At 40.2% G+C, this 17,391-nt stretch overlaps 1 protein-coding gene across 1 annotated transcript in view; it reads right to left on the reverse strand.

The window, feature by feature from the left end:
* Nucleotides 1-2,934: 2,934 nt before the first annotated feature.
* LOC121695858 (ectonucleotide pyrophosphatase/phosphodiesterase family member 3) overlaps nt 2,935-17,391 on the reverse strand; it is a 45,502-nt gene continuing 31,045 nt past the window's right edge. The window contains exons 19-25 of the mRNA XM_042077012.1: nt 15,686-15,731; nt 15,238-15,392; nt 13,984-14,122; nt 13,777-13,854; nt 5,648-5,780; nt 4,289-4,445; nt 2,935-3,624 (exon numbers count right to left, since the gene is read on the reverse strand). Coding sequence (XP_041932946.1) covers nt 3,451-3,624; nt 4,289-4,445; nt 5,648-5,780; nt 13,777-13,854; nt 13,984-14,122; nt 15,238-15,392; nt 15,686-15,731 — 882 coding nt within the window. The 3' untranslated portion in view covers nt 2,935-3,450. The remainder of the gene's footprint in view (nt 3,625-4,288; nt 4,446-5,647; nt 5,781-13,776; nt 13,855-13,983; nt 14,123-15,237; nt 15,393-15,685; nt 15,732-17,391) is intronic.

The following is a 17,391-nucleotide window of genomic DNA, read 5'->3' on the forward strand; positions in this document are numbered from 1 at the left end:
TTGATGCACTTCCAAGTTGTTTGGAGTACTAAAAAGAAACACATGTTAATAGATCCTCATAAATAAGGAAACAGGCCTGACAACAGTGCTCTATTAAACATAATCAGTCAATCTCAGCAACACTTCTTGCACAAACAGTGCAGTAAGAACGAACAGTGCAGAGAAACACCTTCAACAAAACTCCTTGTTTTCATGAGCTTATTTATTTTAGTGAAATATTTAGAGAATGATAAATCAGAAAGAAAAAACAGCTGCCATCTCCACATGTGCAGCGATTGTAAAGGAAGACATCCAACTTGCCCTACAGTATATAGTGACAACTGCACCACGAGCAAAAGCTACACCTTCATCAGGTCCTCCACAGAGTTCTGCAAATGATGCAGGTACCATGGTTCTAAATGTAGGAACAGGACAAGTAAACACAAGTAAGTGCTGTGACTCGAGATATGGTCAGTGCTCATATTTAAGACCAGACACGTGGACTCGAGTCACATGACTTGAACTCGAGTCATGATTTTAAAGCAACACCAAAGAGTTTTTTGTACCTTAAGATAATGTTTCCAAAATTGTTGCAGTGGTTCATCAACTTGTAACAGGGTGAACGGCACTTCTGCATTTGCTTTGCGGCCCTCTATCGGCTATAACCGCACTATGTAAGTTTGCCAGATCAGGTAGCGGGTCTGTAGTTCGATGGAAACTACAAATTTGACTTGCATCTGATGTCGCAATATATCGTACTTTCATAAATAGTGCAACATATTCTACCTTGTCTGTGGACATTGTTATTTGCAAAGCCGGTGCTGGATAAACAAATAGCATGCGTGCGACAGAGGGAAAGTTCTTTGGTGTTGCTTTAATGACTTCAGACTTGACCTTATCAAATTCAGCATGACTTGCGACTCGACTTCGACTTGTACTTTTTGTCACACATTTTTTTTTTTGCACACAGACAAATTAATTCCACAGCTATAAAACGGTTCTACACATGTGCAAATCATATCCTTGAAGACATTTTTTTTTCCGCACATGCACAAAATATTTCTACAAGTACAAAGTTTCCGTGCACAAGCACAAATTGTTTTATACAGCTGCAAAACTCTATTAATCATATGAATATCTTTTCACGGGTACAAAATACTGAGATGACAATAAACCACAAGTAAAGGAATACATCTTGAGAGGGACATTTTGGATATAATTTCTTTTTAACTTGTAGTGCTTTGTCAAAATTGTCTCTACCCTAGGGCCCAGTTTCCCGAAAGCATCTTAAGCCTAAGAGCGTCGTAAAGTTCCTCTTACGAACGTCTTAAGATTTGACGACTGTTTCCCGAAACCATCGTAGCTTAAGAACGTCGTGAAAACACTCGTAGACGGGTGCTCCAGAGTTCTCGTTACCAGCTAAGAGCGTCTTAACAGTACTTCTCACTGAGGTCACCAACAGGGAAACAGTCGGAAAAACCAAACGAACGATCGTAAGATGAATCGTAGAAAACCCTCTTAAGAGCGTGTCTCCGTCATTATGGGCCCTGGGCCCTGTTTCCCGAACATGCTCGTGGCGTGAATGCGCGTGCACTGCTCTTAAGATGCTCTTTAGGGGAGCTGTACACGTTAATAGTTCTGAAATATCCTCTAATTTGATGGTGATGTTAGGTGACTGCACGTCACTGCTATAGGCCTACCGTTTAAACTTCGGATCTACATATTAATTCACATCAATACGAAAATAGAAACACTTTGACATCTGCATGTAAGCATCCCAAGTAGGTTATATACCACACACAGACATAAACAATTGTAATTATTTAAGTTTAGATTGTTGCACCATGCAGTAATGTTTCGCGGTGCCACTTAAGAACACGTTTGAAGATAAGAAAGAATTTGAGTAAGAAAGAGAGGAAATGTGTAGGCTTAGATTTTGATGCAGTAGGCTACAGACTAAACCACATGTTGCTTTCTCTGCTTTTTACCTCATAGGCCTAATAAAATATTCACTTAGCAAAGATAATGTCAAACTATTCTGGCAACGTCTCGTTTCATAACTTGATTGCATTTTTGTCCGCTTTTCATCACATTATTATGACCATTAAATGTAGGCTATTTTGCCCGCTAAAATCTGATTCATCACAGGTAAACACAATAAAGAATGGGAACGTAAATTGGATTATGTATTCTAAGTTGTAATTCCTCTGTATGTCCTGTTGGTGACCTCAGTGAGAAGTACTGTTAAGACGCTCTTAGCCGGTAACGAGTACTCTGGAGCACTCGTAGATCTACGTGTTTTCACGATGCTCTTAAGCTACAATGGTTTCGGGAAACAGTCGGCAAATCTTAAGACGTTCGTAAGAGGGACTTTACGATGCTCTTAGGCTTAAGATGCTTTCGGGGAAGTGGGCCCTGGTCTATCACGTCATCTGAGCACGCTTAGATTAGGCTTATGTTTGAAACAAAAACACTGTGGCTAGAAGGATACATGGCTTTGCGACATGTTCCCTCGTTCGTTTGAAATCTCTGATTGACCACCTGTTCGAGGGATTTGCGAGCCTTTCCCAGTTGTTTAACATGTTTGTAGCATATCAGTGTTCACCAGAATTATTTTTAAAAACGGAGGGGATATAGGCTATCAGTTTTTTCGTATCTCTTAGATTTCGCTAATGAGTGTTGTAGGCTAGGAGTTATTGACGGCACTAACTTTTACAAAAGACCAGAAAACCATGTTAAGGCATTTGTGGAGAAGAAGGATGGTTTGTGTGTTTTCTTCCTACACCTCACGGTAAGCTATTTCGTTGCTCTGATTGGTTAGGTCTATCCAATTGAGTGCAGAGGCATTCCCCCCCTGTATCGGTTGAATACAATGGAGCAGTATCAGACTCATATTCTGACTAGAATTGAGTATGACTGCGTCAGGCTACCACCAAGGTGAAATACCAAAAAAAAAACAGACAAGCATTATTTTACTGTACTTCTAAGAATTCAATTTCACAGCATTTACAATTATTAGAGTTAAACAATATATACAAGAGCCTAACATTCAGCATAGTTTACTAGATACAGTGGTGCATTCATTCATTATAACATACTAAGGGAAGTGATGACATTTCTTAAAGGTTCAAGCGTGAAAAATCAATGTTCACATTATTACTGAACCATGTGAAATCAAGATGAATGGATTACTCCTGTGGATTACTTACCTGTGTCTATTTCCCAATACTGCTATTGTCTAATACCTATTCAGTGACTCATTATTTTGAATACAAATACACACTTGCACCACATTACAGGTAGGCCATTCACATGAAAACACCAAACAACAGTTTGCATGAGCAAGCCAAACTTGACATATTGCTGCTATGCCCCAAGCATTATACAGTACAACAACAGATGTCACTGTTATCAAGAAGTCAACCTGGTGCGTGTGTGTGTGTGTATGTGTGTGTATGTGCGGGTGTGTCTTTAGGTCTTTCTGTGAATAGCTGCAGTGGGGCGTGTCTTCACTCGTAGGAGCTCTGGGATTGGCCGGCTGCTCTCCTGGTAGAAATCTAGTCCAGTGATCAGCTCTACATCTCTCACCCGTGATTGGTGGAACCATATCAAGTCCTCCACCCACTGGGATTCAGGCAGTGAGCTCTGCAAAAGTAAGTTAAAAATGTTCAGATCCTTGAAAGCTGAAGTATGCCCAATGGCAGTACAACTAATGACATAAATGACTGTAGTTTGTGAGTTTGGTAATTGCATGAAGACCATTCACTGTCATGGTTTGGAGGTTTTGAGATATGAGATATTCTATGATATAAACAGCTGATGTCATGATTACAGGTTACCCCCATTTCATTTTCAGTAATTGCAATTAACAGATTTACACTTGTAGCCCTCTCAGGTTGACAAACTTTGAGTGGTCCTCTGACTCCTCACCCTTTTTTCTAGTCAACAAAAAACATCACAGTGTTGTAGAAACTGGATTATGTTGGGGGGTTGGGACAAACACACACATACACTGAGATGCTTGTGCTCCTACACACACACACACACACACACACATACACTGAGATGCTGGTGCTCTGTATCTGGTTGGCAGATGGGACAACCAAGGGACGAGACCCCCACATGGAAGGAAACAGTCATGAAAAGTTCTATTCCGATGTCCAAGTAAGCTCACACAGTGCTATTTTCCTGCTTTGATGGAGGCTATAGGTTACATGTGTGATACATTTCAGTAGTGATGGAAAAAACAAAAGAAAATCGAAAGATGGCTCCACTCTATGGGTTCAAGAATCCAAAAGTATTGACTTACACTGCAGGACTCTGAGTTGTCTGGCCGGTGAGGCACCAGAAACGAGACCGTCTGGAGTTCCCCTTGACAACTCACAACTGGCTCAGTGGAGTTCTTGCAGCTTGTGAGAACGACAAAGTAATGTGTAGGGACAGGGATCCGTTTACCTGAGACATGTCTGCAAAGCAACATTGATTTCAGGACAACAAAGAGACAGTTTACAGTATGCAACGATTTACCACTTTTTGATACATGTTTTGATTAGCATTTTATATCATGTCCAAATGAATTTCCAATGTAGTCTATATGTCCATGTAAAGGATGGATACACCTGTCATTACAACTAGTTTCCGAAGCTATGGGCTATGCAATTAAGTGGTCTGGGTGGGACCACCATGGCAGCTATTTTGCCAAAAGACAGGAGTTTGCATTCTAGCAAGCCTTTTACCAGTGCTCTATGGTTGATGGTGTTTATAATATAAGGTTTTGCATGCCTTCTCAGTACATTGCTCCAGTGACTTGACACTTGAACTTTGTAAAATAGTGTTTTCCTAGAAGGTCCCAGATATTTGTTTTTGTTAAAAACTATACATACACTTATAGTTTAGATCATGCCATCATTGCTATCAACAATTTATTCTTACAAGTGAGTTTGCATTCCAATGAGGGATGGATTACTGAGCGGGCCTGCCGGTCCCATGCCCAGGGGCCCAATGGCTCAGGCCAGTGGGCCCTGAAGCCCAAGACTCTGTGTAGCCTCTGTGTAGACTCTGGGCAGCCATGGCCTACTGGTTAGCACTTCAGACTTGTAGGGTTGCCGCTTCGAACCCCGACCAGTAGGCACGGCTGAAGTGCCCTTGAGCAAGGCACCTAACCCTTCACTGCACTGCGACGCTGTTGTTGCAGGCAGCTCACTGCGCCGGGATTAGTGTGTGCTTCACCTCACTGTGTGCTGAGTGTGTTTCACTAATTCATGGATTGGGATAAATGCAGAGGCCAAATTTCCCTCACGGGATCAAAACAGTATATATACTTATACTTACTTATACTATATTATTTACCCCTGATATCTGAATGGGAACTCTTAGTCAAATAACACAATTTACACTATGTGTGTGATAATCATGCTTTGTAACAGGCATCTTCTCGCTTTACAGCAAGATGCTTTGATTCTGTTAATGGTTATGTCATATTCGTCTCAACCTCAATCTGTTACTTTTTACTTACTTACTTACAAACTTTCTGAGGCAGACAGGGGGGCCCTTTTCACATTTGTGTCCAGGGGCCCAGTGGCTTATAATCTACCCATGGTTCTAATACTTGCTCTTGACCACTACTGATAATTACTGTATGTAGGAAATCAGCAGAGAATTTACGTACTGTTGGATTTGGTCAGCCGAGTCATATAGCCCATCATAATTATAATCAAACACAGGACCAGCAACTGCGTTCACGCCATTGTACTGCAATGCATACTTCCTCAGCAAGACAGCCTGGAAGTAGCCCCAAATTCCTAGAGAGTAAGAGGATCCAGAGTGAATAGACAAACCCTGAGCTCTATAGAGAGAGAGTTGCAGCAATGGGTGTTCAAAATTAGTTAAGGTCACAGGGTTCATGCAAACTTCAAAATGTTCCCGGAAGTGATTGACAATTAGTTCAATATTGAGAGACAGAGCCACTACTTTAGGTAATTGAAAGTCAATAAAATAATTGATATACAATATTTATAACACAGTGTAATTATTGTGTAAACTATGTGGTTAGCCTACCATTACAACAATATACTATACCAGTCAAAAGTTTGGAGACACAAATTTCCATTCCACTCCATTATTGACAGAATACCATCAGTTTTCAGATTACATTATGTGCTTACTTAATTGCAAAAGGGTTCTCGACTGTTGTAGAAAGAAATGGCTGATCTTTAATGCAATATCTACATTGCCCATTATCAGCAACCATTCATCCAATGTTGCAAAGGCACATTCTGTTTACTAATCTGATATCATTTTAAAAGGCTAACAGAGAAAACATTGGAGAACCCTTTTGCAATTATGTAAGCACATAATGTAATCTGAAAACTGCTGCCCTGAGTAAATAAACTTACAGCACACATTCAATGTTGCCAATGCCTTGTTTTAAATGTCAAGAACCTAATTACACAGTTGACGAAGTGTGGAGTTCTTCGTAGATGCCTCGTAGATGGGTTAAGAAGTGATTTATGTGCAGTTGAACCAATGCCCGGTTTGCTAGCGTTATTAGCGTTATGGAAGAATCAGTAAAAAATGGCTAACTTCGGAATGCTTCGGGTCTGGATAGGGTCACCCCTCGTCCATGACTCTATCTTATGGTCATACTTAACTGCAGAGGTGGAAAAAGTACGAACATATTGTACTCAAGTAAAAGTCCCAATACTTTGATGAAATATTACTCAAGTACAAGTTAAAATACCGATCTGAAAATGTACTCAAGTAAAAGTAAAAAGTAGTTCATTTAAAATGTACTTTAAGTAAAAGTTACTTAGTTACTTTTTTTTTAGGGGGGTGGGGTTTTACCAGACACTTTCTAATGAGGAGATACAGCACTCAAAAAATCCTCCATAGTAATGCATGGGGTTAGTTTGTCAAACGCCAATATGGCAGTTGTCTACACATATCACAACCCTTCCGCGGCAAAACATCAACATGTAAATACATTGAGCCAATCATGTGGTGTGTTGTGAATACATCGTGCCAGTCATCTGTTGTGATCTCGCCGCTGGAGCAAGATTGGTGTCGTGAAGCCTTACACACACGCATTTCTGCCGAAATAGATGCCCGATAAGTGCCCAAAAAGCATTGCAATATGGCCGCCGATTGGAGGTACTTGTCTAAAAGGACTTTGGTCCTAGCTCGAGTTGCTCGAGGCAGCCATGTTCATGCTCCCAGTGTGTAGCGCTGTAGCTGCAGAAACTCGAGCTAGGTAAAACCGATTGTTTCAGTTTTGTTCATACCGACAGTACTCGGTGACGATGAGAAATGGAGATCTATGTGAAAAATCACCGGAGTTCTCCTTTAAGTTTGAGCAGTAGTTGATTTTCAAAGTTAGTTGCACTCATCCTTGGTCGCTTTGCAGTGAACAGTAATCATGCACAACTGAAAAGCCCCTCACAGGCAGCTGAGGCAGGCAGGCCAATGTTGAGTTGCAGAGAGTTTTTTTTATATTTGAAACGAGCAGAAGGTTCAGCAGATTAAAGGGCGTCGAACTGGGGGAGAAAGGGGGGGGGGGGGGTAGGGTGGCTTTGATGTGTGACATGACTAGCCGTTCGAATCACTTCATGATTATGGGCGTGAGTGCTACAGGACAGTAGTCATTGAAGCATGATGGTGATGATTTCTTTGGCACGGGTATGATGGTGGCAGCTTTAAAAAGTGATGGGATGACTGCTTGCTCCAGAGAGGTGTTGAAAATGTCTGAAAAAACATCATTCAGCTCTTCTGCACAGTCAGGTACAGGGGTTGGTCGTGGGGGGGAGGTGGGGTTTTCTGTGGTTGAGTGTCATTTTGTGCTTCAAAACGGGCGAAAAAACTGTTCAGGTCATTTAACAGAGAGGTGTTGTTCTCACAGCTCCGTGGCGCAGGCTTGTAGTCAGTGATGGCCTGTATGTCCTGCCACAGGCTCTGTGCGTCTCTGCTGTCTTTGAAGTGTGTTGTTATTTTGTCTGTGTAATCCTTTTTTGCCTTCCTTATGCCCTGGGACAGGTTAGCCCTCGCTGTTGTTAGGCCAGCTACATCTCCAGCTCTGAAGACTTTGTCTCTGGCCCTCAGCAGTCTGTGGACGTCTCCTGTCAGCCATGGCTTCTGGTTGGCCCGAGTGGTGATGTGTTTTATTTCTGTAACATCATCGATGCATTTGGTGATGTAGGAGGTCACAGTGTCTGTGTATTCCTCAATGCATCCTCAAAAGCATTTAGTTTATTTAGTTGAGCATCGCTAGTAGTGGACCGCTAATTGTTGTGCTGCTGGTGCAATGTCTTTCTCCAAGAAAGCCAAGTCAGGTTACCAAAAACAAAGGCCAAAACAGAAAAAAGAGAGACATCCAAATGAGGGGAAACAACTGCTAATAAACTTCTTTACAAAGAAAGGTGAGCACAAACGTCAAAACACGAAATCCCATGGTGTTTGCTTGAATATCTCCGCAATCATCAGTGCTAAAACGAACTGAGACAACCCATTGAAATAGCGGAAAATACACTTTCATAGGTTAGGCTACACATGTAATCTAACTCCATCACAAGACTGCATGGCGCCAGCTTGATTCATGTTCTTTTGTAGGCTACATGCTGATCATAATCAGGCTAGTGGTTTAGGGCGCGATTTTTTTCTCTCCATTTCTGTTTTCGTTAGTCTTAACTTTTTTTTACTCAAGTAACGGATGGGATTTTTGATGTAGTGAAGTACAATACTTCACTCAAAATGTAATCAAGTAAAATTTAAAATACCGATTTTATAAACTACTTAAAAAATACAAAATACACAGAAAAACTACTCAATACAGTAACGTGAGTAAATGTATTTCGTTACTTTCCACCTCTGCTTAACTGTACAACACCGGATTTCCCCTTTATGAGTTGTTTTTTAATCCTGATTCATATGCTAGCAAAAACATTGGCAACTAATGGCAATGTAGCCTTAAGTAAGCTGGCCCTCATATACACATCCCTGTTCCATAAGTTACAGTAGCAGTAACATCAGTCAGTACGTGAACTGCCAGCAATCAGCATAGAAAAGTTTTATACTTAGACTCACAATATGTATAATATTATATAGGCAAGCGTTGAGGGGCTTATGCAGCAGTAGTGTTGCACCGTTGGATTTGTCAACATTTGGCAGACATCAAATCATCTTTTTCCATGTGGGGAAACGCAACCCATGGTTTCTAAAGATTTCCACGACAATCGTGTGACACACTGGAGCAGTTTTTCACGCAGCTGTCTCTTAAAGTAGTCCGGAATCACAACAACCTCCTTTGCTATCTATTCAAAATGAAGGACGTCGTGATCTCGGGGGCGGTGTGCTGTGTCGTGATGACATCTCCTCATTCTCAATAGCTCTTTGGAGAGTTTTTGCCCATTGTTAATCCTTCACCTCCACAACTGGGGGGGGGGGGATAAGTCATGAAAAGTTTGCTATTTACGATAGCAGAGTGAAATATAAATATATTGCGACTCTAGAGCTCTACAGTCACAAAAAATACCTAAACCTGCATAGTGCACCTTTAATTTGATAAGGAACTGATACAAATGTCCTAATTAACATTGATTATTTATCTATTTCTGTACTATCTATCACATTATTTCTGTACTTTATCTCCTTTTTTGTCAAAGTTTATTTGTCAGCCTTATACATTTGAGTTCATTATTGAAAGGGGTGTCTCTTGTACAAGCCCATTGGGCTTCATTCCCTCCTTGCACCATCGATGTTAATGTGTGCTAAATAAGTAAACTCTCTCTCTCTCTCTCATATATATATATATATATATATATATATATATATATATATATAGATAGATAGATAGATAGATAGATAGATAGATAGATAGATATATATAGAGAGAGAGAGAACTAAACTGAGCTGCAGAAAAGCTGCCATAGTCGATACTTTTATTTTTAGTTTATTATCATCATTAGTCTTTTGGTTGGCATGTACTTTCAGGTATGCACACAAAATTGGGAAGGTGCGTGTAACTGGCCAAGACGAACAGCTTTCATATGTACATTGCAATAGCCACATTTAACAGGAAGTGAGATATTTGGGATTGTGTGCGTTGTGCACATGAACAATTTTGATGTACTGTGGTTGGCATAAGCAACCCCAAATCAGAAAAAGTTGGGATATTGTGTAAAATGCACAATATTGTGCTCTTGCGAGAACTGGAACTGGATTTCCACGGTATAATTTGAATGCTTTAATGCTTAACGGGAAAGTGAAGTATTTGGGGAGTTCATTATCTACAGTACTATCATTAAAATCCAGAGAAATCTTTGCAAACAAGGGATATCTGAAAAACAACATTGGATGGTCATGGTCTTTTGGACCTCAGATGGCACTGCATTAAAACCAGACCTGTTTATGTAAAAAAATGTATACTGTAGGCTCAGACCCTCTGATAACCATTGTCTGTGAGCACAGTTGGATACTCCATTCAGAAATGCTAGTGTAAACTTTACCATGCAACAGCCACATTTTTATTTAGACATGATACAGAAATACCATCTTATTTGGACCTGAGCTGGTTTAAAATGAAAAATGCAATTTTTTTTGGAAATCATGGACTCGTCTGGGTTAAAGAGTAAGGATTCAACTATCCAACCTATCCAACTAGTTTTAGTGCTCCGTTCTAAACCCAACATCTATGACGGTGTGGAGGTGCACTACTGTAAATCCTCAAATTATGGCAAGGATTCTATTTATAGCCGGGCCTCGAAAATAGCCGGGGGAGTTGTCGATTTGGACAAATAAAAGCCGGCCCCCAAATACAAGCCGGGGTAATAATCGCCTACCGGTGGGGCTATCAGTCCATGAGCACTATAAGATATTGTTTCAATTTAACTCAATGAAATAAAAGAGCTCTTCTTAATATTTTATATTGTTGGTAGGTTTAATACTATTGCCAATGAAAAGTCATTGTCCTACATGGGTCTCCAACACATCGCTCTTAAGCTACCAATCCCCTTCTGAGCTTGCCAGAGGCTGAAGCAGTATAGGCCTACTACATTTTAAAAACACAATTGTTGCTGCGAGGCATTCCAGCCTACAAATGTACTAAGTAAATCATGCATAATTTAAAAAATAGCTCAATTTAGGCAACTTGGCTACGCAATAAGGTTTTCATTACAGCACAGCACACTGAATGAATGAATAAAAGCAGCTGCCTTGTCTCGCAATAAACATCGGGTGGAAATCCAGACACTCTTTGAACTACATAAAACTTAATAGTGAAGCATCAAATAGCCTAGGCTACCCCCGAAATTTCAGTGCCCATCAGTCCCAACATTTAGCAATATAATCAAACAGTCCAAAAGTAAATTAAACTCCAAATCAAACCGAAAATCTTCTGCTTTTGTATGCCGTCCAAACAAAACACATGTGAGGAAACGCATGTTAGAAAAAAAATCCTTAACTTGCTGTTATCTACGCTAATTTGTTATTGTTCATGAAGGTGTGTTGCAGGTTTCCTGATTTGAAATTATGTCGGTGGGTAGACTGAAATGAGTTTTTAGGATAACTAAAAAAAAACACTGCATATCACAAAATGTTTGTCATAAATTGGTACTTGGAAGCACATCATTGTACTCCACATATTTGTGGTGTAGCACCACCTAGTGAATGTCATCGGTGTAAATCGTCACATCCATGAGGAAGTGAGTAAGTGTTGCTAATGTATAAAACTTGCAAAAACAAAAAGCACCCATATCAGATACGTGCATTTGACGCATGCACCACATATGAGTGCATTGTTGGATTCTAAAATGTCATGGGTTGCAGACCGCAGGTGCTCGGGCCCACCATTGCCGCTTGCAACACGATACTACTACTACTACTGTTTTTTTCCTTCTTCTACTTCTGCTTCTTGTTTTTCGGCAATAATGTAAATCTGAGTCTTAAATGCTTACTACAAACAGTCCATACTGCTGTAACTGCAACACTGCTATTATTAATTGTTAACTTCTGGGAACTATTTGAGGCTTCCATGAGCCGCCATTGCTGGAAGAAATTGAACATTAGCATCAATGGAGTTTATGTAACTCAGGGCTGTAGTACTCGAGTCCGGTCTTGGACTCGAGTCCGGACTCGAGACCATTTTACTATGGTCTCGGACTTGTCTCGGACTCGCTAGTATTTGGACTTGGTCTTGTCTCGGTCTCGGCCACTGGTCTTGCCAAATATGGCTTTTGGTCTCGACCGAGTCCAGGTGTCTTTAGGGCCATCAAAATTAACGTGTTAATCGCCGCGATTCATTTTGAAATACATAATGCGTTACAAAATATTAACTCAATAGTGTTTACCTTTGTGGGGGGCTGATGTCACGTAACGGAAGCCGCAAAACCTAAAACCGCAAGCCTGAGAGTTTATTTTACTGTCTGTGGAGTTAGCTGAAGATAAAGAGGAACCAACATTTAGCCATATAGTAGCTTTACTGCAAACTGCTTTTCACTCTTGTTAGATAACGTTTACAATGTCAAAATGCACCAACTGCAACAGTTACATAAAGATGATACTTTTCGGCTCCTCTCCATTAAGATCCAACTTGAACGTATGCTACTCCATTTAATTAAGAGCGCGTCTGAACGCACACGAGAAGGAGAGAAAACGATTGGCAGGCTCCAGCTGGCTTGTCGTTGTTGATGATAATTGATATCTCCTTTTTAATATAAGAAACTTATAAAAGGAAGGCAACAAAGACGAGGTTAGAGGAGATTGCGGATTTATCCGATTTCCACTAGGCCTACTGACCAGTTATAAACATGTATGTAGGCTGCACTCACTGTGATTTGAAAAATGGACAAAAATATGAAGAGTTGTCTTTGCCTTTGTGTAATGGAACTGGTGAGTCTTGAAGTCTTCAATACTTTGTTTACATGAAGCACATATTATGCCGATTGAAACACATTCCATTCAGATAGCTAGGTGACTGGCTCAGGCTCATCATTCACTTTTAATTGCAAACAGAAAATGTCTAGCTAGCATCATGTCATTACATGCTTCTATTTCCAAAGGAATGAAAACTGTCCAAATTATTATTTAACATTAAGGAAATCCCTTCATCAAAGGTAAGGCTACTCTACAGACTATCGTTGCTGTTAAGGAATGCTGTAAATTCTTAATTTCGCGCTGGATTTCGAAAAACAAAAGCCGACCGAGTGCAAGTTGTCACATGCTTAAGTTGCAATAGATGTATGGGTAATGAGGTCATTTGACAACTTTGGGCAATGAATGTAACCAAAAACGAACTACATTACCCACAATTCCGTAGTTTAGTTTAAAACCAGAAGTGGGGTGAACGCGGTGCTTGGAACGTAAATGAGCATCTGAGCGAGCAGAAAAGGTTGTGCACCGATTCATAACAAGTAAATCGATATAACGACCGGTTCATTTCAGTTTTTTTCCGATACGGGGCTTCACGTATCGTTGTAGCCGTATCTTACACGTTAAAAACGGATACCGATACGTATCGGTTAATCTTTACCCCCCTAATATATATATATATATATATATATATATATATATATATATATATATATATAACTCAAAACGAGGGATCATTTGTTGACATTGAATGTACCTTTTTTTTTTTAGCTGAGATCCAAAGTTTTCAGTTAATCACACTTTGACAGTTTTAATGCATGGTAAGATGGAGAAATATTACAGAGAGTGAAAAGTGATCCAACCAGCCACTCTCTCCTACATTAAGGAGGAATTATGTGGTTGAAAAATGGAAGTCAGTAAATCTCTCTTTCCATTGCTTACTTTTGAACTGCTGATACATGGGCACCACATTGCTCATGGTCAATGCATCGTACTGTTCGTCAGCAGACTGGTTCAGATCTGGCGGGAAATCACAACAATCAGAGCTTGAATTAAGAATGAACGTCAGTGCTCCACAAGTCAGTTCTCGGAAACTCAGTTTGTGGCGTATGAGTGTGTCTGGGTGCGTGTAGTGTAGTGATTACTTACTGGGTGGGTACAGGAATGCAGGGGTGATGTTGCCAGCAGCAGTAGCATACTCATTACACCTGGCACTCTGGTTTGCTGGCAGTCTTACATCAGCTCTTAAGCAGTTTTCTATGACCTCTGGAAGAGGGTCTTCGCTTGCCTACAAGGTGTGTTTGTATGTGTGTTTGTGTGTGTGTGTGTGTGTGTATGAGAGAGAAAGAGAGAGAGATAGAGAAGTCAGACAAAATGTTAACAATGTCTACTGCATCGTATACCTTCACTATGTAAGGGATAATGTATAGAACGCCAGTCATTATTGGGAAAATAAGTCCCGACAGGGCGAACCGGACCCCGACGCGCCAGCAGAGGAGTCTTGTTTCGCCCTGAACGGACTTATTTTCCCATAATGACCGGCGTTCTATACATTATCCCGCTTATTATACGGCTACTTGCCAAAACAAAATAATAAACTCCCCACGATATGACTTTAGTCTACGTAAGCCTAGCCTATTTGTTACCGTTCATTGAGGCATTTGCTGAGAAACAAATAGTTTGCAACAACACACACTGCTGAACTTGAATCAAACATTCTTCAGAACACAGCTGATCAACCGTCTGCTTTCACGTTTGAATGAAGTTCCAGTCCTTGCGTAGTGATATGAAAGACGTATCAGAAGCACAAAACCCGTTGCCATTGACAGCGGTAATTATATGTTTGCAGCGGTAATTACATGAATTTATTTTACCGTAGAACGTTGGGAAATCCCATTCAAGTCAATGGAGCGTTCTACTAGCATTGTGATGAGCCGTGTAATAAGTAAGGGATAATGTATAGAACGCTGGTCATTATTGGGAAAATAAGTCCCGACAGGGCGAACTGGACCCCAACGCGCCAGCGAATCGGAAATAAGAAGTCCACATTATACATATTCTCACATTTGTATGTGCAGCATTAGACAACTTCTGAAAAAAGAATAAAGGGGGGGGGGGGGGGGGGTCTAATCAGGATTATCATGGGGAATCACTGCACCACAGCTACCACCAACACAATGTTTTTTTTTTACATTGATCAGAAAAAATGTGGTTGTGATGTACTGTAGGCCTATGTCTAATGTCTCCAGGGACTTGGAGAATAATGTAGAAACACATGAGAACATTATCACCCCTGTCTGTTTTCACTACATCAGCCTCAAACAATTCTAGTTTCATTTATGACAAAACTAATTCAGAGAATTATTAACTTTGGTTCTTAGGGTAGGAGTAAGGGAGACTTACAGGTTTCTCCACTGTGAATGAGCTCCACATAGGCATCAGACTGGCTTTGCTGTAACCACTAACAAAGCCCTGGTGGTGGAGAAGACAGTAGTCTGCCCCGGACTGCAGAAGTCTTGGCCTCCCAAAGGGCATGTGCTGTTTCTCTGTGGCTGATACTGAGAGAAAGTCAATAAAGTCAACAATACTTTTTAATTTATTTAAGTAAATCAGTCCTACTTAGGCAAAAAAGGTGTTACCCTCAATAGAATATGTAAGTTATGCAGTTATATGATTACTTGTTTTTACTTTTCTGCCACCAGTTATCTCAATACAGTAATTTGGGGAATTTGCCATGAAAGTAATTTCTTTATTTGTGTAAAATCTCTTGGCTTGGCTCCTTATAACATGCCTAAGCGACATCTCATGAGCATCCCAAGTGTAAGTTATTCAGAGGCTTGAAAGCCTTTACCTTGAATTGCTGTCAGATTCAGGCGTGAGTTGAGGTTGGATGTAGCCTAAAAGTCATAAATACACATTAACTATTTACTTACATGTCATAGGCAATTGTCGATAAGTAATTAAGTTTTATTTCTGTAATGTAATGTGAGCCACAAAGTACTTTACAAGAGTGGAAGTTTTAGAAGTACTAAAAATAGAAAATAGAAAAACACAATAAACAGTGAGAAAATTACAAAATAAATATGTAATTCAGATTTGGTGCGTACACATTACATGTGCCTGTCAGAAAAGTCAGCTAATCTTAAAGGCAGAGCATTCTGTAGTTTATTTGCAATGGCCTAAATGGCCTCCAGTACAGTCTTTAGGTGAGGGCATGGAATAGACATTACATTTAAGTTATGTTGCGTGATGTGGAGACAAGAGGAGGGCTATTTCTCAGTTGCAAAATAGTTCTCCTTTTTCTCAACCCAAGTCCAACTTGGTATGTCAAAATACCCCTTTTATCTTCTCATGCTATCTGTTCTTAATGGTCATTAACTCTGACAAGGAAGGTTTAGGGGGAAAATATTGGTCTCATTTTTTATTCCTTTTTTTTCCTATGGGCATCTTGAAACAGTTGATAGGCAGCTACAGTGCTACACTCTGGGGGGGTGTCCTGTGTTCATACCCCCAGAGTGTGGTGCTGTAGCTGCCTGGCTGCTTGAGCTGTTGGAACTAGCAACTCGAGCTAGGTAAAAACGATTGTTTTCATTTTTTTCCGTACCAACGGTAATCGTAAACTCGAAGATCTATGTGAAAAATAGCCGGATTTCTCTTTTAAATGGTGCTACAGTTATTCTTTCCTTTCAGTTTGCTTTCTGCAAAAACAGACCTTTGGAGTTCAGCTCACATATTGTTTTGATCATAACTAATTTCAGCAGTAAATTTGCCATTTTCCTTCCTGTGATATGTTTTGAGTCTAGTTTGAGTAATTTCACTGTAATAAGAGAGGTTATTATCCTGCTGGTCTTGGTTGATTTGGGCTGATGAAAATTAGTTTCACAACCTTAGCTGCCTTAAGAGTCTCTTCAGCCAGCTGCCCTCAAAGAGAATAGTTTGTATTCCTTCAGCTATAACCCAGACAGCAACTGACCCTATGTATTATAACTGGCAAATTTGCCAGTTGCCCACAGACTGTTCAAGAGCACAATGTTGCTTAAGATGTTCAGTGCCAGGAGAGTCACCAATGTGCAATGCCATAATTTATTATTATTATTATTATTATTATTATTATTATTATTTATTTCAAATAATTAGTATTTAGTATTTAAACTAGATGTACCATACAGCGGTACAAAATATGACCGCCACTCAGTCCTGTACATCTCTCTGCAAAAATAAATCACACTTGTCAATTTGTCTCAATCTCCTACTCCATCCCCTACTCTTGCAACTTTTGTGTATGCTTGTGTGTGTGTGTGTGTGTGTGTGTGTGTGTGTGTGTGTGCTTGTTTGCATGCGTGAGTGTGTGCATGGTTGTGTGTTTGTTTGTGTGTGTGTCTCTGGTTGTGTGGATGTGTGTGTGCAGTTTGGACACCCCTGCTGTACAGTCAGACACAAACTAAATTTTTCCGTAAAAGTCTAGTGGGGCTACATGCCAATCCCTATATGAGTCACGACACTTGTCCAGCACCTTGTTTTTGTTTGACTTTGTTTCTAAACTCAGGGCATTGCTAC

This window comes from Alosa sapidissima, chromosome 21, assembly GCF_018492685.1.
Source record: "Alosa sapidissima isolate fAloSap1 chromosome 21, fAloSap1.pri, whole genome shotgun sequence".
Taxonomy (NCBI): Eukaryota; Metazoa; Chordata; class Actinopteri; order Clupeiformes; family Clupeidae; genus Alosa; species Alosa sapidissima.